Here is a 23,682-nt window from a genome sequence, read left to right on the forward strand (position 1 = left end):
GATGCAACATCACTATGTCCATATATAAATTGAGCTGAGATTCCTTATGACTTCTACCCTTTGGTCCTAGTTCTGCCTTCTGGAGATTTTATTGAGATAATCATGTCCTACTCTCTGTGACCCCATTTGGGATTTTCTTGGCAAAGATACTAGAGCAGTTTGCCATTTCCTTCTCCAGCTCATTTTACAGATGAGAAAACTGAGGCAAACAGAATTAAGTGACTTGCCCAAGGTCACACAGCTAGGAAGTGTCCGAGGCCTATTTTGGACTCAGGAAGATGAGTCTTCCTGACTCCGGGCCCAATGCTCTATCCACTGAGACACCTAGCTACTCACAGAGATGCATAGAATAAATCTATTCCTACATTACAGCCTTTCAAAGAGTTTAAGATACTTATCGTATGCCCCACCTGCCCACATTTTCTCTTCTCCTTTTCTTTTTCAGGCTAAACATCTCCAGATGCTTAGGGATGTGTGTGTGTCTGTGTGTGTGTGTGTGTGTGTGTGGAGGGGAATAATAAGATCATAAATCTAGAGGTGGAAGGGACCTTGAAGGCCATTAAGTCCAACACCATTATTTTACAGTGAGGAGACTGAGACTCAAGGATGTTGAGTGACTTGCCCAGTGAACCATAGTTAATAAGTATATGACGCAGGATTTTAACTCAGTTCTTCTTAACTCTGTGTAGCACTCTACCCACTGTGCTACCCAGCTGAGGGTTGATGGTATGTGCCCTAGGACTGAAGTGAGTCTGGGAGTTGGGGGGTGGTGGTACAGACAGGAAGGAATGGGAAAGATATTGTTGGTTCCCAGGCATGAGGCATCCAGATATTAGGTGTTAACTCTTTGCTCTCTTTCACCTCTCAGACCTGCTTCCAGCGAAGAATGGGGAAGAGCAAACTGTACAGTTCCTTTTGGAGGTGGTGGATATCCTCCTCAACTATGTTCGAAAGACATTTGACAGATCGACCAAGGTGCTGGACTTCCACCACCCACACCAGTTGCTAGAAGGAATGGAAGGCTTCAACCTAGAACTATCTGACCACCCTGAGTCCTTGGAGCAGATCCTCGTGGACTGCAGAGATACTCTGAAGTATGGAGTTCGAACAGGTAGAGTCCCAGGCAGCTACAGGGAGATTAAACTCTGTTCTCCACACCTTAATCTCTTCCTCACCCCCACCCCCACCCCTCCATATATATATATGTGTATATATATATATATATATGTGTGTGTGTGTGTGTGTGTGTGTGTACACATACACATATATATGTATATGTATAGTTCTAAAGAAGGACTGGCAAGATCAAACTACCTCAGTGAGCAATTAGCCCCATGCTCAGTAGCCTGCGGGAATGACATGAACTTTCAGAATCATCAGGAGGGAATAAATTCCTCTAGAGGCTCTGCCTAGCAGTCTTGGATCATGAATTTTTTCCTAGTCTGCTTGGGGGAAATCAACTGATTCTGGCCAGCTCATCACTATTTAAAAAAAACACCCCCCACACACAAACCTTAATTATTAATTTATATTTTTCATTAATTTTAAACTTTATTCTGAATTTATCTAAACAGAATGGTCATTTTCATATGCATAGTAGAAAGAAAAAGAACTGCAGGTCTCTGTTATGTACAGCTTACTTTTCTTTTTAAGTATATGATAAAATCAACTTCTTGCTTACAAAACTATCCTACTTATATGGCCTTCTTTCTGGCCTTTCTTCTGATCTTTTTAAACTCTTCTTTTTTTTCCTTTTTTCTTCTCTTCTTCTTTCTTTTCTTACCCTAAATCTATCCCCCCTTTTCCTCCCACTCATCCTCCAATGGGGATAAAGGAAAAGAAAAACAAAGCCCTTTCAATTTACATACATATGCACATACATGTATGTAGAGCCAAGCAAACAAATTTCCCACATTAGTCTAAAAATGCATATCTCATTCTGCATCTTAAGTCTATCACCTTTATCAAAAATCCAGTAGCAAGTTAAGCATCAATTTATATTTGGTGCTATGCAATGCATTAAACAGATAGGAGATTGATTCTTCTTGTTTCTCTTTTCTCTGTGGTTTCATCCCTATTTCTATTAACTCCTCTCCCTGTTCCCTGGTCACTGGGTAGGCTGCTGTTTATTTTTTTTCTATTACCCAATTTGTGAAATCAAACTCTTCAAGCCTCCTCATTATCTCTGCAAAAAACCTATGAACTCTCTGCCAAAAATTTCTCCTTCAGGCTAAAGATCCCCTAGAAACAACCCGGAGGGTGATTCCAAATATGATGCAGAAGTTAGAGGTATTGGCTCTTTACTGTGGTGTGAGCATAACCCAGCCAGCTCATACCAAAACTCAATGGTCTTGTAGCTCACAGGGCATATGGAGAAGAATTACGCATCCATTTAGAGCAAGGGGAAACAAAATGCATACCTAGCATGCATTTTGGTAGATACCTGGAGACCCAGCCTTGCATTGGACATTCTTTGTGAGTCTCTCACTAACAAAAAAGTAAATTTATTTTTTAAATAAATTTCATTATTTTCAATGAAGGAAAATCCATTCTCTCACTTTCTCTCCCTCTCATCTCTCTTTCCCTCACTGAAAAGATAAACAAAAAACCCTAATAACAAAATGAACAGTAAGTTAAAGAAGCCCTTACATTGGTCAAGTCCAAAAACCATATGCTTTGTTCAGCATCTTGAGTCTCTATTAGGAGTTGGGTAGCATGTTTCCTCCTCATCGGTCACTTGGAATCATAGCTGATCCTTGCATTCATCAGAATTCTTAAATCTTTCTAGTGTTATTGTATAAATTGTTCTGTTTCTGCTCACTTCACTCTGTATAAATTCATGTGAGTTGAAGTTAAATTTCCTGGCACTATCTGGTTAGCTGAATTCATCTAGAGTGCCAGAAAGGAGAGGCTTTGCTTATGCAGGTTCCCCAAAGATCCACATTCCAGGTGCCAGGAGGAGGAGGAAGCAGAATTTGGAAAGCTGCCCAAGGTTGTCAGTGGCACTTTCTCAATTTCTAATTGCCACCTCTGGTTAACTAAGGCAGCTTGGTTGGTACAGCCTTTCTTGTAGACCTCTCTGGCCTTTCCAATTTACCAGAGGCATTCAAAAGCTTCAGAGTATAGTCTTCTCTCAGTCCCCCATTCTTCACTCAAACACAGTGCCCTTTCTTGGGATACTCCTCGTTCCAGAAAAACCACTGGGTCATTGTTATAGTGTCCTCTAGCATCCTAGACTTCCTTTGACTTCTTCCTTCTGCTGCCTGTCTTTGGGCCATTTCACTATCCAGTAGGATTTCTACCACATCTTATCTTCATTAAAAACAAGAAAATGTTAAATCTTTTGGGGAGGGGGTGAAGACTGGGTCTCTCTAGGCTAGAGAAGTATATATACCAGGAAATATAGCAGTCTCTACTGAACCTAACTTCACAGAAGCTTTAACTAGTTTTTTTTTTTTTCTGACCTAGGCCAGTTTGCTCACCTCTTAGGCAGCCTGATGGTTCTCCACAACATGGGGCTCACCATACTGGTCATGGACTTAGCGTGAACACCCCATCAGCTTTAGTCTGACCACAGCTAAGAACTCCTGAACTCAAGTAACCAACCAGTCCCCCTCTCCCCAGCAGCAGGGACTACAGGCGTGGGTCACCGCGGCTACTTATGACAGAAATTCTAGTAAAGGTTTAATGAAACCATAGGCCAAATTGAGGTTTGAAGGTAACCGATGGGTTTAATTTACACATGTTCTTCCCTCCTTCCCCGCCCTCCACTCCTCTTTTAAAATTTATTGAAGTATGGCTTCTTGGCCACTCAGAGTTGTGCATTTATTTGGCTTTTTGTTTCATGTTGACTGATTTTGAAAATTTTCTTTTTAAAAAATCTAATTTAAATTTATTTTCAAGCAGACTTTTTTACTCCTTTTACCTTTTACTCCTTTACTCCCAATTCTCTCTCTCCCCCTAACCACTCTCCAATGAGAAGGCAAGAAAAACAAAACCTATTACAGATATGTATAGTCATACAAATTTCCACATTAGCCATTGAAAAATTTCTAAAGGGTGTCAAGGTACACTTTAAGTTCAGTTGATGATTTGGTCATCCACTTTGATACCCACGGTGACTGGTGATTTTTCAAAGGGGTATGCCTTCTATAATTCTTAATAATCTAAATATGATTTTGTACTTGGATAGGCAGAGGAGCACCTGATCAGTGGTGTTACTTGAGTGAGATCTCTCTACAATTCATAGGACATTTGCCCTAGACAATCTAAAGTTGTCTAAATGAATTTTTAGAATCTGGTCCTGCAGTGATAAATAGCTTAATTAGACGGATTCCTTTATTAAAGTCTGTATACATCACATGAATTTCCACGTTTTTCTCATGGGTACTATTGGGTACAGGAGGTTATGATTTCAGAAATGTTTTCAGGGTGAGCCCAGATGATTAGGTGTGTTTCTAAATGAGTGAATGACATGTTCAAGGACATGTCTCTATTACAGTGGAATCAGCCCAGATATTTAAGTATATCATTTTACATTTATACTCTCTTTCATTGCCAAACAAATTTTTGTTTTTTAAACCAGACCTGTAATTTTGTGGGCATTGGGAGCTACCTACTAGTGAGAACCTTTAACTACTTGTGCAGAATTATACATTTTCCGAAGCTTATAGTCAGAGGGTTGCCTAGAGACCTGAGAAGTGAAGTGACTTTCCTATGGACACACAATCAAGTAGGTACCAGACAAGGCCCTTGAACCCAGATCTTCCTTCTGAAGCCAGGTCTCTATGCACTGCCCAGGGGTACCTAGCTGAAACAGTCTTCTCTTTATCTCTCTTAAGGGAAGTTCTCTATTTCCCAACCAACTAATCAATAAACATTTATTAAGCACTTACCATGTGCCAGGTACAGTGCCAAATGCTAGGGATGCAAAAAGAAGCAAAAGACAATGCCTGCCCTCAAGGAGCTTACAATCTAAAGAAGGGACAACAAGCAAATAAAACAAGCTATATACAGCATAAATAGGAAATAATTAGGGAAGGTGTGGTGACTGAATGAATGACAGCAGAACAGATCAATGTATGCTGCTGTGGAATTGAGTAAAACAGATTCTCTGGGACTGATTACATCCATTTTGTAATTTCATCAACTTTCAATATCTTTGCCACCACTCTTCTCCTCCTCCCTATGAATGCCAAATCAACCAAGTACTAAAGGGCTTTAGTATCAGGCATGTTAATAAAGGTATTATGAGAACAAAGGACTTTAGAGCCTTTTATGAATAATAATTATTCACAACAATACTTAAGTCATTGAACTTTTATTATTTTCCTCATTATTATTGTTCCCATTTTCCATATGAAGGATACTGAGGTTCTGTCTATCCAGGACCTAATAGGCCAACTTGAATAAAAAGTTGAGTAAAATCTGTCATTTGGCATCTTGATTTAGTTTTCGACAGAACTGACAGAATTGATTTGATTGGATGACTTAGCTTCATAAGACACAGGAAGTCTGATTAACTGGTCCAAAGTCATGTAACATGGTGGAAGGGGCAGAGCCAAGACTTTTCCCCAGGTTGCAATACCATTCTCCCTCTCCAAGGGGAATCAGTCACAGGAGGGACTAGGCTAGTCCAAAGCTGACTCACTGAATCTCATTTTTATCCAAGAGGCTTTGAAAGAGGTATATCATTTGGTGTATCTGTTGAAATCAAAGGAGTAGTTAAAGTTCTTAAGGGTACTTCATCTTGTTTTGCACTGGGAAATTAAACATGAGAAAGATTTGCAAACCAAAATCACCAGTCACAAGAAGCAGAGTGACTGTCTTTATAATTCAGCAGTCTCTGTTTTATTTTAGAACTGCCCCAGTTTTCAAGCCATTTTGTGGAATATTGCTAAGCTTTGAGCTTCATTTCAGAGGGGACAACTACACCCTTCCATTGTGTGCCTTTTGGTGCTACTGTTCATGCTGGAGTACAGGCGATGATAGATCATGGGTCTGACCTCAATTGGCAATCCTTGTGTTCTTTTTTAAAAATTATTTTTCAATTTTATTTTTAGTTCCAAATTTTTTCCCTCCCTCCTTTCTCCCCCTCCTCTACCTGTCCAGAAAGTAAGAAAAAAAGTCCATTACAAACATGTATAGTTGTGCAAAACAAATTCCCACATTAGCCATGTCTGAATAAAGAAAAAAGAAGAAAACAAAATATGCTTCAATCTGCACTCTGAGTCCATTGACCCTCTATCCAGATGTGGAAATCCTCATTTTCCTGTGACTGTGTGAACATCCAGGCCCAAAGGGATACATATCTGTTATTCTTGTCTCACTAGGTCATCCTCGGTTTTTCAACCAACTCTCCACTGGACTGGATATTATTGGCTTAGCTGGTGAGTGGCTGACATCAACTGCTAACACTAATATGTAAGTCCTATATCTTTTTCTTCTTTTCTAATAAGCAATATTGATACATTTTTACTGTTAATTTGCATTTATAGAGACTAATCCCTATTAATTTATTATAAATTGGCAAAGATTTCTCGGGGAATTTTCTGCTGTAAAATTCCTTAGGCATACGATTAGAGTCATAGAGTCATAGATATAATAATAATAAATTATAATAGCTAGCATTTACATGGCATTTTAAAGTTTGCACAACACTTCGCATATTCACTCTTTAGATCCAGAGCTGGGATCTCAAAAAGTCATCTAGGTCAACCTTCTCAGACCGAGACCGAGAGAGGTTAAGTTATTTATCCGTCACGTAGCTAATAAATAGCAGAAATGGAATTTACCCCAGATCCTCTAAATCTAAAGTCAGTATCCTTTCAGTGCTGACTACATGGTAGGCGCTCCTTAGCTCTGTGACCCTGGACAAGTCACTTAAACTCTCTCACCCTCCTTTTCCTCATCTGCAAAATGGGGATAATAATATTTGTAGATGGTATCTCAAACAGTTCTTATGAGATCCGAATGGGATAATAGGTATAAAGCAGTTTGCAAACTTTAACGATTGTATAAATGTCAGCTATCCTTAGCATCATTACCACTCAAAAACACTTTTTGAATTGAATTGATCTACTTCATTGACAAGATGATTAAAAGAAATGGAGATGCTAAGGCTTATTATTTAAGTTGAAATTGTGGGAAAGTGCCCGTCCATTATGCTCAGGAAAAGGCAATTAAACAACCTTTCTTTTTCTCTAGTATAATCTTGATTCATTTTCCCACTGATAACCAAAGCTGTTGACCATTATCATTAAAGTTGGTGATCTTTCTACCTTAGGTTCTTACAATACATTACAACCATTTTGGGAAAAAACCAGTTTTTTGGTTGAATTAAACTGATTGTGGAATATCTGATTGTTTAACCGAATGTTACTTTTTTTCCCCCAACCTATTCATATTTGCGGACACAGCCTTAAAATGCTCTCTGTTCTTGTAAATTTGTATAAAGCTCTGATTTTGATTTGTCTAATGGGTAATGTTTACTGCCATGACCATCCAGCAATGATTCCTGTGTTTCTTCTCTATGCAGTTATTCTCTGTACTAATTGCGTCAAATTCATAAAAGTGGGACTATTAAACTATATATTAAGGATCCCTGTGGGTTTTGTTTGTTAAATATTTCTCAGTTACATTTGATCAGGTTTGGGAGTATTGAAGCCTACGTGTTTGACACCTCTGTTCTATCAATCAGAAAAATTACAAGTTAGGCTTCTTTTCTAGGTAGGGCTTATAGCCAATGGAGCATTTTCCTTTTCTATCAATACCATAATAGTTCTGTGCCTCCAGAGCAATGGTTACACTATATATACACAATATACACTAATGTATGTTGGAAACAGTAACTAATAGTCAAGTGAGAATCATTTGGGTTATCTGATGGGCTTAATTCTTGTTGAGATTCTCAGAGTTTATGTTCATAGTAAAGGAGACTCGGAAAAATGAATTTAGGTGGAAAGGTTATATGATTTAAAAAAGAAAGTCCTGTTTGACATCAAGATGGAATGCAGGTTACTCAAGCTTAAGATGTTTTGTTGTACTTCAAGACCAAACTACTACCATCCACAACACCCTGAGGCCATTTTGAAATTGTGTATTGATTTGTGTTTCAAAAGTGTAAAATGCTGTGAGTAAAAATACTTACCAGTTATTGAAGACAAGTTTCTATTAATTAAACAAGTATTCCTGCATAGTTTGCTATTTTAAACTGGCATTAGATTTGAAAAAGTGTCTAAATACTAAAATCTTCAGTGGCATATGTCCTGAATGATGACATTGATCTGAAAAATGGAAAATGAAGGGAGCTTTAATTTGCCCCATCTGTGGGTAATGGTTGACATAACGAGGTTTAATCATGTGGGTGATGAGGCATGCTATTCAGACACATGAAACTCAAGTTAAAGGTACATTGTTATTTTTAATGTCCATCCCCCCCAAAAATTCTCTCTTTGTTCACCTCGTCATCTCTGAATCTATTCCTTTGTGATTCATCATATAATTATATAAAGGGCAAAAATTGTATGATAGTAATTAATAACTTTTAAAAATCATGGTATATGCTGCCTACTTAAAGCACCAGTTACACTTAAAAATACCTAATTATTTCATTAGAAAACTAAATATGAGTTTGTTGATGTTCAGTCATGTCCAACTTTTCATACTCTCATGGACTATCCCATTCTGGCAAAGATACTGGAGTGGTTTGCCATTTCCTTCTCTAGTAGATTAAGGCAAACAGAGGTTAACTGACTTGCCCAGGGTCACATAGCTAGTAAGTATCTGAGGATAGATTTGAACTCAGGTCTTTTTTACTCCAAGCCCAGTGCTCTATCCACTGAGCCACCTTACTGCCTCCAAAAATATGAGTTTAAAACTCAACTACTCAAAGAAATACTTTAATATCTTCTTGTCGTCTGAAGGTGACCCTATCTTCTAAAAGGGTATGCCAATGGAGGGTAAGTTCTAACAGGTCCTACTAAGTTGGGAAGTCTTCCAACATGGGCCTGGCAAGTAGGCTGTGCCTACCATCTACCTAAAGACCAGCCAAGCTAAGTATAGAGAACCACATAACTGGCAAGCACTTTTGGGGGGAGGGACAGCATGGCAACTATACTGAGCATCCACTAGGGCACAGAGGGATTACTATCTATATGGGTGGAGGGAGTACCCATGTTGTTACTCATCTCAGATCTTTTGAAATATTCAAAGATAATCTCAGGAACTACAGAAATCAGTGGACAGTTATCCATATAGCACAAGGGCCTTTTTTTAATGCCTTTGATGAATTCGCTTGACCGTCCTTAAAAGGGCTAGTGCCTATTTTGTCAACCTTTTGAAGTTTTTTTCCCTAACACATCTGGCTAAAATGTCTAAGTAATTAACATTAGTTTGCCTCTTTGAAAATTTATGACCCAAATACCTTCTTCAAATGTTTTTCCTTTAGCAGGAAAATCACACAAATTTTCTCCTTTTGTTCCTGCTCATAAAATTAAAGTCTTTTTCTCCTCTTTCCTAATCTAAGTTGAACCATGAAATGCTAAAATATATTTCAGCCATTGAAGGTCAAAGTATAGCCCTTTAATGGCACACGGTAATTGCAGCTGTACTGCAGAGTGAATGTTTTAAAAATATGATACGATTCCAACAGATCAATAGAGAAGGTTATTTAAAATAGTGAAATAGTTTCTGCCAGTTCTCAAGACAAGGCATTGTCTAGAGAAGAGGTAATAACTATTATCTAGAAATTGTTCTAAGCCAGTTCTATGGAAGGATCATGAAATGTGACAGGAGAATCGAGTTCTTTGGGAGGAATTATAGCCCTGCTGACGGTCTTCTCCATATTGATGCAGTGTTCAAAATATTTCTGGGAAAAGATGGGGAAAAGGATCAAGCTTTTCCAGGTAAAGTTTGCATCAATGATGCACTCATTACTTGAGCTACATTTTCGTCTGGTAGACAATTACTATGAAGAATAATGACCATATTCCACAATCCATGTAGGCTTGTAAAATGTACTTCCTTATGACATCATTAAAATGGCCACCCATGACATTTCTGCATTGTTAGCACAGAAAGTATATCTATTTATTTCAGTTTGCTTTCATCGCATACCTTCTGTTTCAGGATGCAGGCTCCCAAGCTAAAAGACTAGGGCAAATCTGTAAGGGATTTCAGACTAACAGGGTAGGGTCCCTCCCCGCTGAGGGCATTTGGTTTTCCAGATCTGGTTTGTACCTCTGTTGTTGTTGTTATGAATTCATTTTTCTGTCATGTCCCACTGTGACCTTGTGACCTTGTGACCCACTGTGATTTGGGGTTTTCTTTTCAATGATTTCACAAATGATAAAACTGAGGCAAACAGGGTTAAGTGACTTGCCCAGGGTCACACAGCCAGTAAATATCTAAGGCTAGATTTGAATTCAGGTCTTCCTGACTCCAGGCCTAGCACTCTATCCACTTTGCACTAGCTGCCCCTTGTACCTTTGTATCTGCCTACAAATACTTGATGACCTTACTCAGCTTTAGTGACAAGATCACTCACAGCTCCTGCACTATTTCATTAGGAATTCAGAGCAGCCAGGCCAATAATTTCATAGAAATTGCCCTCTAGAAATTTTCTCTGCAAGTTGCCATGATGTTGTATGCCTAGCTACATTGTGTTAGAAAAGCACACATTATCAGCAGCTCTTATTACCTAGGAGTAACTACCCTGCTAGGAAAAACTGGGGAAGGTGGTCAACTCTGGTTTGGCCAAGACAATAGAATAGCAGGAGCCTCCTCTGTGCTTCTCCTTCATTCTACTGCCCCATCCTTCCTAACCCTAGTACTCTCTGACCTCTTCATCAATTTTCCCAAAGATAATGTTAAAATCTCAAAGTTTGAAAGGACCTTAGAAGTCATCTAGTCCTCCTATGCAGTGATTCCCCCCAACAGATAGACCAAGCCTCGGCATCTGCATTGCCAATGATACTAGTTCACAGTCCATTCCATGTTAGAATCTCTAATTGCTTGAAAGGTCTTCCTTAAACTCAGCCAAAATATGTCCCCTTATACCTTCCACTACATGGTTCTAATTCTTCCATCTGGAATTATACAGAAGAAGGCTGCTCACTCTCCCACACAACACCCCTTCAAATATTTGAAGGCAATATCTCACCTCCTCTCAGCTTTCTCTTCTCCAGGTTTAACAACCTCAGAACCTTCTGATGACATGATTTGGAATCCTCGCACTACCCTGTTCACCTTCTTTTGAAAATGCTCCTGCTTGTTATTTTTGTTCTTAAACTGTGGCAGACAGAAGTGGACACCATAATACAGGTGTGATCTGACCAGCCCTATTACCTCTCCCAAAATCTGGACACTATATTCTAAATTTTATGAAGTGGTTAAAGCTAACAGGGAAGAAATTCCCATAGGGCCCATTGCTCCTTCAGTGAAATACAGTAGAAGTCTCACCTTCCACCTTAGTCCTAAGATGGGAAGGTCAGAGAAAAGACTGTGTATGATCTTTTGGTAGGGAATCCACCCCAGATGTTTGGGCCAATACAGTAAAGTTTACTCATCTTTCCTAGTGTGTATATAGAGAAACTCAGGCTATCCTCAGCATCATACTGATGTGAATTACACTCAGCTCAATGTATTCACTTCTTGCTTCTAAGGCCTAATTCCTGTATTTCAACCTGGATCCTTTGTCTCAGGTTCTGATTTCTTATTCTCTGCTCCTCCTGCTTTGTCCTCTTATAATATAATTTGCTGCTGGATCCTAACTTGAATTCTGATCCCTTGATGTCTGTAGTGGTTCCCACCTATCCCTCAGGGGACCTCCTCTATCAGAAGCCAGGCAGGGTGAGATCCTTCTGACCATAATGGTACCCTCTTATGGGGATATCAGGGCTGGCATCAGGGGCCAGGAGGTACAACATTAACCTAGAGGGGAACTGGACCTGCCTGCCCGATACTAGGTAAGGAGAGGGTTGAGATCAGGAACAAAGGACAGAGAGCTAACCTGAAGGGGAAGAGTCCTACCAGGACCATGTAAGAGTTTTCAAACAGGTTGTAGTTAAAATCAGGAATTAGGAGGCATGGAATTAGACAGACCATATCATCAGAGTAAGATAGATAGATAGATAAATGATAGATAACAAACATTTATTAAGTACCTACCATATGCTGTGTACTCTGCTAAGCACTTTATAATTATCTCATCCTCATAACAACCCTGGGGATTGTCATTATCCCATTTTACAGATGAAGAAACTGAGGCAGAAAGAAGTTAAGTGACTTGCCTATAGTCACATGGGTAACAAGGGTCTAAGTCAGATTTGAACTGAGGTCTTCCTGACCCAAAGCCTAGGGGTGTTCTACCCATTGTACTGCTTAGCTGGCTGTAAGACTTGGGTATTGGGATGAAGCCACGGAGTAGGAAATAGGATTGGTTGATACCAGACTTTCTTGTTATTGAATTTTCTAAGCTTTCAGTTTTTTTAATTAAATTTCTTTTTTTTCAAATGTCAAGCATTTTTTTCTCCCTCCCATTTCCCCACTGAAAAAAGAAAAAACAAAAAAGAAATCCCTTCTAACAAATAAGCACTGTCAAGTAGAACAAATTCCCATATTAGTCATTCCAAAAACCGCACGCCTTGTTCTGCATACCCATCATCTTGCTCTCTGTAGGTGGGTTGCCTTTGTCATCACTGATCCTCTGGACTCATGGTTGATCACTCACCGATCAGAGTTTTTAAGTCTTTCAGAATTGTTCATTTTTACAATGTTGGTGTTATAGTATACATTGGTCTTCTACTTCCTAAACTCTTTTTCCAAATCCCAAGAGTGATAACTAACCAAGGGCAGGGGCAAGCCAGAAGTCAACATGAGCAAACTTGTACCTGATCCACCTGATTAAGCAACTAGGACAGGAAGATCACCTGCTCAGGCAAACCCGAGGCTAATTAGACCTGGTCTAAAGCCAGGCAAAAGGTAAAGGGCAAGAAGCTGGACAAATCATGACATCCCATTCCTGGTACTTTCTCCCTTGTCCATCTGGTTCCTAACTGATCATCTGATTTTGGCTTAGCTACTAATGCAATCTATGGTCAAGGTTGACCAATCCTTGATAAGTTTCTGATCTCCTGGGTTTCTGACTCAGTTTGTTCCTGGCCTCACCACAGGTCAATTTTAACAAGCCTTCTTAAGAAGTTTCATGAGTATCTAGTGTACACACTGTGGCCAGCTCAAGCAGTCATGCCAGCATCTCCACAGTGTTAAAACAGTTCATCCTCCCAATGGGTTTTTGGAAGCTTGGATACACCCTCTGCCAGCTCACGTGTTCGGTGATGTCACACATCATGAGTTTGCAACTTGGTACTTTAAATAGCACAGGCTAAACCAGGAACCCTTCTCTCTTCTTCTTCCTTTATGACAGCCAGTCTCCAGCATGCCATCAGACATAAGGGATTGTTGGTTGCCATGATGATGGGGCTCAGAGCAGGACCAAAGCATGATTGTGGCCCTCCAGAGGTGATGGTAATTAAAAAATGACAACCAAGTATTCTTCCTCCTAATAGTTCCATGTCATCCTAAGAGCAGTGAACAGATTCTTTTTGGTTAAAAATTTCTGCCACCAGCAGAAGTGTCATGAGAGTTCTCTGTGATAATTCCCCCCTCCTCTACAACTGTCATTAAATTGATTGGTTTTTTCCCCCTACTCTTGGAAATGAGAATTGTTGCTTGCTTCTTGTGTCTGAAAATGGCCTTTCAGACATTTTTTAAAAATTGTTAAAACCAACAAAAATTCCACTTGGCCCACACTCTCATTGGCCCCACCGCTCATTGACTGACATTGCAGCTTCCCCTGCCTGGGCAGATTCACCTTCTCTTTCTCCCCACATCACAAGGCTAACAGAGCTCAGGCATCAACCTTCGGCTAATAATCAGAGCATACTGCAAAGACACAGGTCCTCAAAGAGACTAAACAAAACAAATATTGAAGAGTAGCAGAGCATTTTAAATATCTTTTAGGCCTGCTACTTAATTTTCATTAGACCTACCTCGATATTTTTTAGACCCTGGACTCAGGGACATACACTTATTTTCATAACTTGATCAAGGGGAGCCTTTGCCCCTCTTCAGGGATCACTTTGCAGTTCATAGCCTGCTGCTTGAGATTCAGTTTGGCATAAGACAAGCACCACATGCCAGGCCATCTGATGCCCTTTGCCTAGAGTAGATAGAAATACCAGTTGACTGCCTTCTTGTTATTTGTAATTGGTAATTAGAAAATCATCCTTTATAATTACTCTTGACAGATATTGACTACATGGTGCTGTTGAAACAAAATTGTCCTTGGGGATTATCAGTAGAAAAAAATCCACATAGATCATTGCACTTAGATTTTTAAAATCCAAGCCAATATTTCTAATTATTTTCACAGTTAGCTTTCTGATGTTCGTGATTTTTTTAAACACCCTAGGACTTTTGGCATCAAAATTTCATATTATATAAGTATGAAATTGGCAGTGATAGAAAATTTTTCTTTGCAATCTAATTTTATATAGAACTATCAATATATTTGTAATGAAGATGTGCATTGTCATATATAATCCTAGGCTAAAAGGGACCCAGAGAAGTTGCCTAGTCCATCCCCATGCCTGCAGGTAGGACCATATCCAACTCTTCCAATAGGAATCTCTCTTATTCTCTTAGTGATCATTTAAAAAAAGATTTTAAGAGAATATTGTCAGCTGGCAGGTTTATCTACTTGTTTTTTCATATAATTGTCCCTCCTTAGATTCAATGGGAACACAAAAAATTCTCACAAAATGATTTGTGAACAAATCATAAATTTTTGTAAAGCTAATTTATTCTCCAGTCCTCCTGCATATATATATACATATATACATGTATATATAATGATGGGAATTTTTTTAGAAAAGCAAAAAACCATTATACTTGCTGCATTTTTACCAAGGCTTTATTTCTACAATTCCTGGACCACTGCTCAGTTCAGTAAAACTTCTGGTAAATCCAGTAGGGGGAAAAATCAACAAAATGAATGTATTGGTTGAATTGACTAGTCCATAATTCCAGTAGTCTCTAGTAGTTCTCTATAGGTTCAGACAGAATCTTTAAAACAAATACCAGAGTCTTGGAAAAGGTGTGAATGTTTAGTGTTTGCAGGTACTGTCTACAAAGGTAGAATGAAGTGAAAAATTTTAATTATCTGGAAAATTAATCCTGATAATTAATTTAATGGTGTCTGATAGCTTACAACTGGTGACTTGCTCTATCTTCAATGAAGATATTTTATTAGAGATTTGGAAGACCTTTCTGAAGAAATACAACTTCCTCTAAGTGAGTTCCTGAAATTAGTGGTTTGTCCTTGTTATTCATCTTCTTTTTCCCCTACCATCTTTTAAGGTTTACATATGAAATTGCCCCAGTGTTTGTCCTCATGGAGCAAATAACACTTAGGAAGATGCGAGAAATTATTGGATGGTCAAGTAAAGATGGTGATGGCATATTTTCACCTGGTAGGTTTATTTTTCTTTGTCTCATCTTGTTATAGCCACAAAGTTTAGAGCTCAGTTCCTTAGACTGGGTGAGGACATTTGACAAAATGCACCCAAAGGGTTTGTGGAAGAACATTGAAAGTTTCCTGAAGTTTTTTCAGTTCTCCAGACTTGCTCCTTTGAGAGATGCCCATCTATATAATGCCTAAACAACCGATCAGTTAAGTCAAATTACTGGTCAATTCAGAGAAAAAAAATAAAGCTAGTTTAATGAATACTAGACTTTTGTCCAAAATGGTAGATCTGAAAGTCTTATGTAAACACAAAATGATTCTTTAAAACAAGCACAAGTGTTCGTAGGGAGCAAGTTGTGAGTGTACTGCACTGGGTAGCGTTTACACATCGTGTCCCAAAACTCTTAGTGCAATTGTCAACTTATACATTTAAATTACAGTTGTAAATTGTAAATTTTAAAAGTTGTGTTTACAAAGTAAAATATGCATGTTAAAGGATATACAACTATTCTGTTGCAAACATCTAGTTAATTTAGACAGATGATTAATGAAGCTATAATATCCAGATAATTGAAATAAAAAAGAGGTGAGTTTTTGTCTAAATTAACTAAATGATTGCTTTGGTTTCTGGTTTCATTTTTTGTGTAGATTCAGGTTCTGTTTTCATCTAAATTTTCTAAAAGCACTTAGTTTCATGCAAAAGTGTAAATGATTCGGCCATCTGAGTGCTCTTTGAGGAGACAGGGCATTCAGTCATCCCACATGCATTTATTAAGCACCTACTGTGTTCAAAGCATTGTGCTGGGTACTGGAAATACAAGGACAAAAAGTCTCTTCCCTCAAGAGCTTCATGATGGCAAGTAGGCAGGGGACTGAAAATTCAGGAGGCAAGAACTTTCAGGAAGTTCCTTGGCTTGCTTTCTCTCTGCCTTCAAGTCTCTAATCTTTCTGTTTTTCAGTTTCCTCATCTATAAAATGGTGATTAATAATACTTATTATTGCACAGGTGGTTGGAAAGCACAAGTAGGTGTTGCCATGGAAACAACTTCAACCTATCCCAGTGCCTGATCCATAATAGGCACTCAATAAAGTATTGATTGACTTATCGATTGAGTCATTGATCTATGAATCACCCTCAGTTTGAAAACAGGAAGGTTCTATTTCTTGATAACTACTGCCTCACTCCCTCTTCCACTTCTGGTCAATTTGAGAAAGGTAGGCCACTGTGGAAGAACCAAAAGCCAATTTATAAGGGTGAATCTACCCCCAATACAGATGGGAGGATAGAAGCTGGGACCATAGTGGCCATAGTAAAGGAGCTAAAGTAACTAGGGGATAGCCCAGAGTATCCCAATCCATCAAGATGTCATTCGTTCCCACTCTTATCTCCCTTTATCTTGAAACTCAAGCACTGACTTTGTTGTTATGGGCAATAATAAGCACAATGACAAATTCCCCTCAACGTGTGTCTTGTTTGGTTACAGGGGGTGCCATATCCAATATGTACAGCATCATGGCTGCTCGATATAAGTACTTCCCGGAAGTCAAAACCAAAGGCATGGCAGCTGTTCCCAAACTGGTCCTCTTTACCTCAGAACATGTGAGTTGCAGCTACTGCTCATGCACTGTAGTCTATCCTAAAGAAGCACTTCCCTTGTCAATACATGGCTCTTTCCATTGCAGAGTCACTATTCGATAAAGAAGGCAGGGGCCGCACTTGGCTTTGGAACAGACAATGTGATCCTGATAAAATGCAACGAAAGGTAGGAGGGGACAGTGACTGCTAAATTTTTTGATGTATTAAATGTGTTCATCTGTTAAATTTGTTTTACTGTGCTTAAGGGCTGGCTCGATACAATGTGCCAAGCTGCTAATGAGCTGGTGAAAATATCCCATTAAATGACTTTTTCCTGCATCTGAAGCTCCTTCACATGCAGCCTTGTTTATGCTTCTTTAAAAAAAAATCTATCTCCTTCTGTTACAATTACAGGGGGAAAATCATCCCAGCTGATTTGGAGGCAAAAATTCTTGAAGCCAAGAAAAAGGTGCGTGTGGTAGAAAAGTCTGGACCAGAGTCAGAAGTCCTGAGTTTGAGACCAAGCCTGAATACTTACTGGCCCACATGTGAATATGGGCAAGTCACTTGGTCTCCCTGAGCCTCAGTTTCCTCAACTGAAAAAAGGATAAGACCTATCTTATAGTACTGCCTTAGAGATCTGTTGTAAGGAAACAGTTTTGTAACATGGTGTCACAGAAAGGGCACTGGACCTGGAATTAGAAGTCTTGGGTTTGAGTCCCAGCCCTGACAGCATGAGCTTGGCCAAGTCACTTAATTTTTATGAATCTCAGCTCCTTGTCTAGGTAAATAGATGTAAAGATAGATATATAGACATATTTAGATAGATAGACAGATAGATAGATAGACAAATGGTTAGATAGATAGACAGACAGACAGATAGATAGATAGATAGATAGATAGATAAACAGACATACAGATAGACAGACAGATAGATAGATAGATAGATAGATAGATAGATAGATAGACAGATAGATGATAGATATTTAGAAAGATAGTATCCACATGACCTAACTCACAACATCATTGTGACAAAGGGGCTTTAAGCTGTAATGTACTATGTAAATGTGAGTTGTTATATTACAGCCAAATAATACAGATAACCTCTAGTATTTATGTTTTTTAACCAATTTTGCTCTGGAAATTAAAAGGCATTATTAAACTAAAAAATTATTTCATGAGAAATGGCATTATTCAGTAGATGGTGAGATGGCTTCATAATCAGGGAAGACCTGGGTTCAGGTCCCACTTCTTTTTTTTTTTAAATCATTATTTGTTTATTTAATATTTTTAGTTTTCAGCATTAATTTTCACAAGAGTTTGAATTACAAATTTTCTCCCCATTTCTACCCTCCCCCCCACTCCAAGATGGCATATATTCTGATTGCCCCATTCCTCACTCAGCCCTCCCTTCTGTCACCCCACTCCCCCATCCTCTTTTCCCTTACTTTCTTGTAGAGCAAGAGAAATGTTTATGCCTCATGGCCTGTATATCTTATTTCCTAGTGCATGCAAAAACTTTTTTATGAACATCTTCTTTTAAAACTTTGAGTTCCAAATTCTCTCCCCTCTTCCCTCCCCACCCACCCTCCCTAAGAAGGCAAGCAATTCAACATAGGCCACATGTGTATCATTAGGCAAAGCCCTTCCACAATACTCATGTTGTGAAAGACTAAATATATTTTGCTCCTTCCTATCCTATCCCCCTTTATCCAATTTTCTCCCTTGACCCTTTCCCTTTTCAAAAGTGTTTGTTTTTGATTACCTCCTCCCCCTATCTGCCCTCCCTTCTATCATCCCCCCTTTTTATCTCCTTCCTCCTTCTTTCCTGTGGGGTAAGATGCCCAATTGAGTGTGTATGTTATTCCCTCCTCAGGTCAAATCCGATGAGAGCACACATTCCCCCTCACTTGCCCCCTCTTCCCTCCCAACAGAACTGATTTTTCTTGCCACTTTTATAAGAGATAATTTACCCCATTCTATCTCTTCCTTTCTCCCTCTCTCAATATATTCCTCTCTCATCCGTTAATTTGATCTTTTTTTAGATATCATCCCTTCATATTCAACTCACCCTGTGCCCTCTGTCTTTATATATATATATGTGTATATATATGTATATATGTATATATATATATGTATATTCCCTTCAGCTACCCTAATACTGAGGTCTCATGGATTATACACATCATCTTTCCATGTAGGAATGTAAACAAAACAGTTCAACTTTAGTAGGTCCCTTGTGATTTCTCTTTCTTGTTTACCTTTTCATGCTTCTCTTGATTCTTGTGTTTGAAAGTCAAATTTTCTGTTCAGGTCTGGTATTTTCACTGAGAAAGCTTGAAAGTCCTCTATTTTATTGAAAATCCATATTTTGCCTTGGAGCATTATACTCAGTTTTGCTGGGTAGGTGATTCTTGCTTTTAATCCTAGCTCCATTGACCTCTGGAATATCATATTCCAAGCCTTTCCATCCCTTAATGTAGAAGCTGTTAGATCTTGTATTATTCTGATTGTGTTTTCACAATATTCAAATTGTTTCCTTCTGGCTGCTTATAGTATTTTCTCCTTGATCTGGGAGCTCTGGAATTTGGTGACAATATTCCTAGGAGTTTTCTTTTTGGGATCTTTTTCAAGGAGGTGATCAGTGGATTCTTTCAATTTCTATTTTACCCTCTGGCTCTAGAATATCAGGGCAATTCTCCTTGATAATTTCTTGAAAGATGATATCTAGGCTCTTTTTTTGATCATGGCTTTCAGGTAGTCCAATAATTTTTAAATTATCTCTCCTGAATCTATTTTCCAGGTCAGTGGTTTTTCCAAGGAGATATTTCACATTGTCTTCCATTTTTTCATGCCTTTGGTTCTGTTTTATAATATCCTGATTTCTCATAAAGTCACTAGCTTCCACTTGCTCCAATCTAATTTTTAAGGTAGTATTTTCTTCAGTGGTGTTTTGGACCTCCTTTTCCATCTGGCTAATTCTGCCTTTCAAGGCATTCTTCTCCTCATTGCCTTTTTGGAGCTCTTTTGCCATTTGAGTTAGTCTATTTTTTAAGGTGTTGTTTTCTTCAGTATTTTTTGGGTCTCCTTTAGCAAGTCATTGACTTGTTTTTCATAGTTTTCTCACATCATTCTCATTTCTCTTCCCAATTTTTCCTCTACTTCTCTAACTTGCTTTTCCAAATCTTTTTTGAGCTCTTCCATAGCCTGAGACCAGTTCATGTTTTTCTTAGAGGCTTTTGATATAGGCTCTTTAACTTTGTTGACTTCTTCTGGCTGTATGTTTTGGTCTTCTTTGTCACTAAAGAAAGAGTCCAAAGTCTGAGTCTGAATCTGGGTCTGTTTTTGCTGCCTGATCATGTTCCCAGCCAACTACTTGACCCTTGAGTTTTTCATTGGGGTATGACTGCTTGTAGAGTAGAGAGTATTTTGTTCCGAACTTGAGGGGATGTGCTGTTGTTTTCAGAGCTATTTCTACACAACAAGCTCTACTGCACCAGCACTCCTCCTTCCCCAAGAACCCCCAACCCGGACTGGTCTCAGATCTTAAGCAGGCTCTGCACTCCCACTCTGATCTGCCACCTAATTCTTCCCACCAGGTGGGCCTGGGGCCAGAAGCAACTGCAGCTGTAGTTCTGTAGCTGCACTCCCTCCGCTGCCCCTGGGGCAGTGGCTAAACTGAGAACTCCTTTCACTCTGTCCCTGCAGCTTTTCCCACTAACCTTCTCTGTTGTGGGTTGAGAAGTCTGGTAACTGCCACAGCTGACTGATTCAGGGTGCTAGGGCCTGTTCCGCCTGGCTCCGAGTCTGGTTGGTCTGGGCGCAGCCCACGCTGGGCTCTGCTCCGCTCCACTCCCAGCTCTGTGCATGATAGACCTTACCCATACATCGATGAAATCACATGTACAGACTCCCAAAACATCACTTAATATTACTTCTAACATATTTTTCCTCCAGTTGTTTTTTTTGTCTCCAATTAATAGGTTGGCCTGATTCTCTAAAGCTTTGTCTACATGGTGCCCAAAAAAGCCAGCTGAAAAGTAAAAAATCCAGCCATATTTTGTCCACATTATGCCAAATAATTCTGTATCTATATTCTTCTTTTCTTCTTTCCTTCTTTTTTCTTCCTTTTTCCTTACTTTATTTTTCTTTTTTCTTGCTCAATTGACTACTTGCTTTAGCGTCCTCTAGACACAGCCTTATTTAAGTTTTAACTTGTTTTTATACTGGTACAATCTCAGTTTAACATTGGGGTCTGTTTAGCAAAGCTATTCTCGTGTTCTAGCTTATGGCACATAGTAACAGTTCTTCGCTGATCCAATCTCAGCAAATTCTATTCTTGTCAAACAGATGTATTCATAAAGGCCTTGCCATGTTGGAGTCAATCCATTTAACAATAATGTTGTTTTGGTTTAGCATTCATGCCTTCTGCTGTAACTATATTTATTTGCTTGGCTTTCAGTAGAGTGAAGAGAGAGCTAGATGAGAAGGAAAGAGACTGCCAAAGTTTGGGCAAGGATAATTCAACAACAATTTCAATTCAACCTACATTTATTAATGATCTGCTATATGCTAAGCACTGGGACTAGAAAGAAAAAAATGAAGTCTTTGTCCTCAGGGAGATTACATTCTAATCAGGCATCACCACATGCATAGGATAAATGTAGTCCAAGGAAAATGGAAGTGGAGGAGAACACTAACAACAGGAAGGTTCTTGGAAGGCTTCATGGAGGAGAAGGTGTCTGAGTTGAGCCTTAAGGAGGACAAGAATTCTGAGAGGTGGGGATGAGGAAAGATGGCATGCTGGGCATGGAGGATGGCTTCAACAGAGGCATGGGGTGGAGGCAGAGCTAAGGTACCTCAAAACTCTTAACTCCCAGATGTCTCTAAACTCACTCCAGTTCTATTATAATATTTCTTCCTTTATTGTTTATATCAATATTTTGATATATCAAATATTCCAAGTTCTAAAAATGAATGGATTTTTGTAACTAACTACCATGTTAGCATAGTCGTAAACCAAAAATATTTTAGAAAGGATGCCTACAAAGAAGGATAGACAATATCCATATAAAAAACCCACAAAGTTTTTATATGATGTCATACAGCAGTCTTGTCCCTCTGTCTAGGAGGCAGCATGAAGTAGTGTAAGAAGAGCACTGACCTAGGTCTCCTTTCTGTGCCTCAGTGTCCTCATCTGGAAAAGGAAGGAGCTAAATTTAGATAATCCCTAAGGTCCTTTCCAACTCTAAGCCCTATGAGTTCATGAATTCTGTCTTGGTCACTTATCAGCTATGTTGACCTTCAATCTCCCAGTCTGGAAGCATTTTTAAGAATGTGTTTTTATTGATGCCTTTGTTTTTGCATCATGGTCTTTGCCCACACCCACATAGATTAAACCTTCCTTTGTGACAAAAAAAGGAGGAAATTTCATACCTGATCATGTATATACTATTTTGTTCTGGTAGTTCCCCCACTTCTCTGTTTTGAGAAGGAAGAAATATGCTTCAATCAGTTCTCTAGGACCTTCATTAGCTTTGAGTTACTCAAAGATCAACTTCCTTTTATTAGTCTTTTCATTTGTTGTAATCTGGTGTTCTGTGCAATTAGTTGTACTTGTTTTACTCTGTATAAGTTTATACAAACCTTACCATGAATAAGCATGGAGCTTCCTCCTACTATGTGCTAGGCACTGAGAATATAGAAGCAAAAATGAAACAGTCTCTACCCTCAAGGACCCTACATTTTATCAGGGGAAACAACACATCCATGTAAGGGAATACAAAGCAATTTCAGGGGACATTAGGAAAGATCTTGGGTAGAAGGTGACACATGGATTGAATGTTGAATGGGGCCAGTAATTCTTAAGAAACTGAAGTGACAAGACAGTACATTCCAGGAATGACGGACAACCTGTGCAAAAGTACAGAGATGGAAGAAGGAATATCATGTTTAATGACAAGTGAATAGGCTCATCTAGCTAGAACTAGAAAAGGAACACTGTGTGATGAGCCTAGAAAAATAGGTTAGACACTGGACAAGTCACTTCACTTTTCTGGCCTCAGTTTCCTAATCTATAAATGAAGGGGGTAGACTAGATTGGCTCTAAGTTTCTTTCCATCTCTAACAATCTTTGAGTTTAATATAACTCACTTCAGGTTGTTAAAAAATGAATACAAACAATTTAGCTGCCACCATTTGAAAGCAAGCTCTGATACCACTTGGTTCAAACAAGAAATGTTAAAGATTGAATAGTTCTTTTGTCTTTTGTCTTATGCTATAGGGATATGTTCCTCTTTATGTCAACGCAACTGCAGGCACGACTGTGTATGGAGCTTTTGATCCGATACCTGAGATCGCAGATATATGTCACAAATACAACCTTTGGCTGCATGTCGATGTAAGTGCTGGAACCCAATCGACAGCCCAGATCCAGCTAAGTGAAGGAAATGGCTCTCCTTTTGGGGAACCTGGGCTGTTACCAACCCCCTCCCTGCAGGTCTGTCCACATCGTCTCAGTCCCATGCTCTCCTGACCATTCCGGATAAATGTCCAAAGTTGCATCACAGACTGGTGTTCT

General features: G+C 39.0%; 1 protein-coding gene across 1 annotated transcript in view; it reads left to right on the forward strand.

Moving 5' to 3' along the window:
• GAD1 (glutamate decarboxylase 1) overlaps window positions 1-23,682 on the forward strand; it is a 60,565-nt gene that overhangs the window by 15,458 nt on the left and 21,425 nt on the right. The window contains exons 5-11 of the mRNA XM_036746528.1: window positions 869-1,111; window positions 6,333-6,423; window positions 15,421-15,533; window positions 17,011-17,126; window positions 17,210-17,289; window positions 17,517-17,571; window positions 23,386-23,502. Coding sequence (XP_036602423.1) covers window positions 869-1,111; window positions 6,333-6,423; window positions 15,421-15,533; window positions 17,011-17,126; window positions 17,210-17,289; window positions 17,517-17,571; window positions 23,386-23,502 — 815 coding nt within the window. The remainder of the gene's footprint in view (window positions 1-868; window positions 1,112-6,332; window positions 6,424-15,420; window positions 15,534-17,010; window positions 17,127-17,209; window positions 17,290-17,516; window positions 17,572-23,385; window positions 23,503-23,682) is intronic.

The sequence above is a fragment of the Trichosurus vulpecula genome, chromosome 2 (genome assembly GCF_011100635.1).
Source record: "Trichosurus vulpecula isolate mTriVul1 chromosome 2, mTriVul1.pri, whole genome shotgun sequence".
In the NCBI taxonomy this organism is placed as follows: Eukaryota; Metazoa; Chordata; class Mammalia; order Diprotodontia; family Phalangeridae; genus Trichosurus; species Trichosurus vulpecula.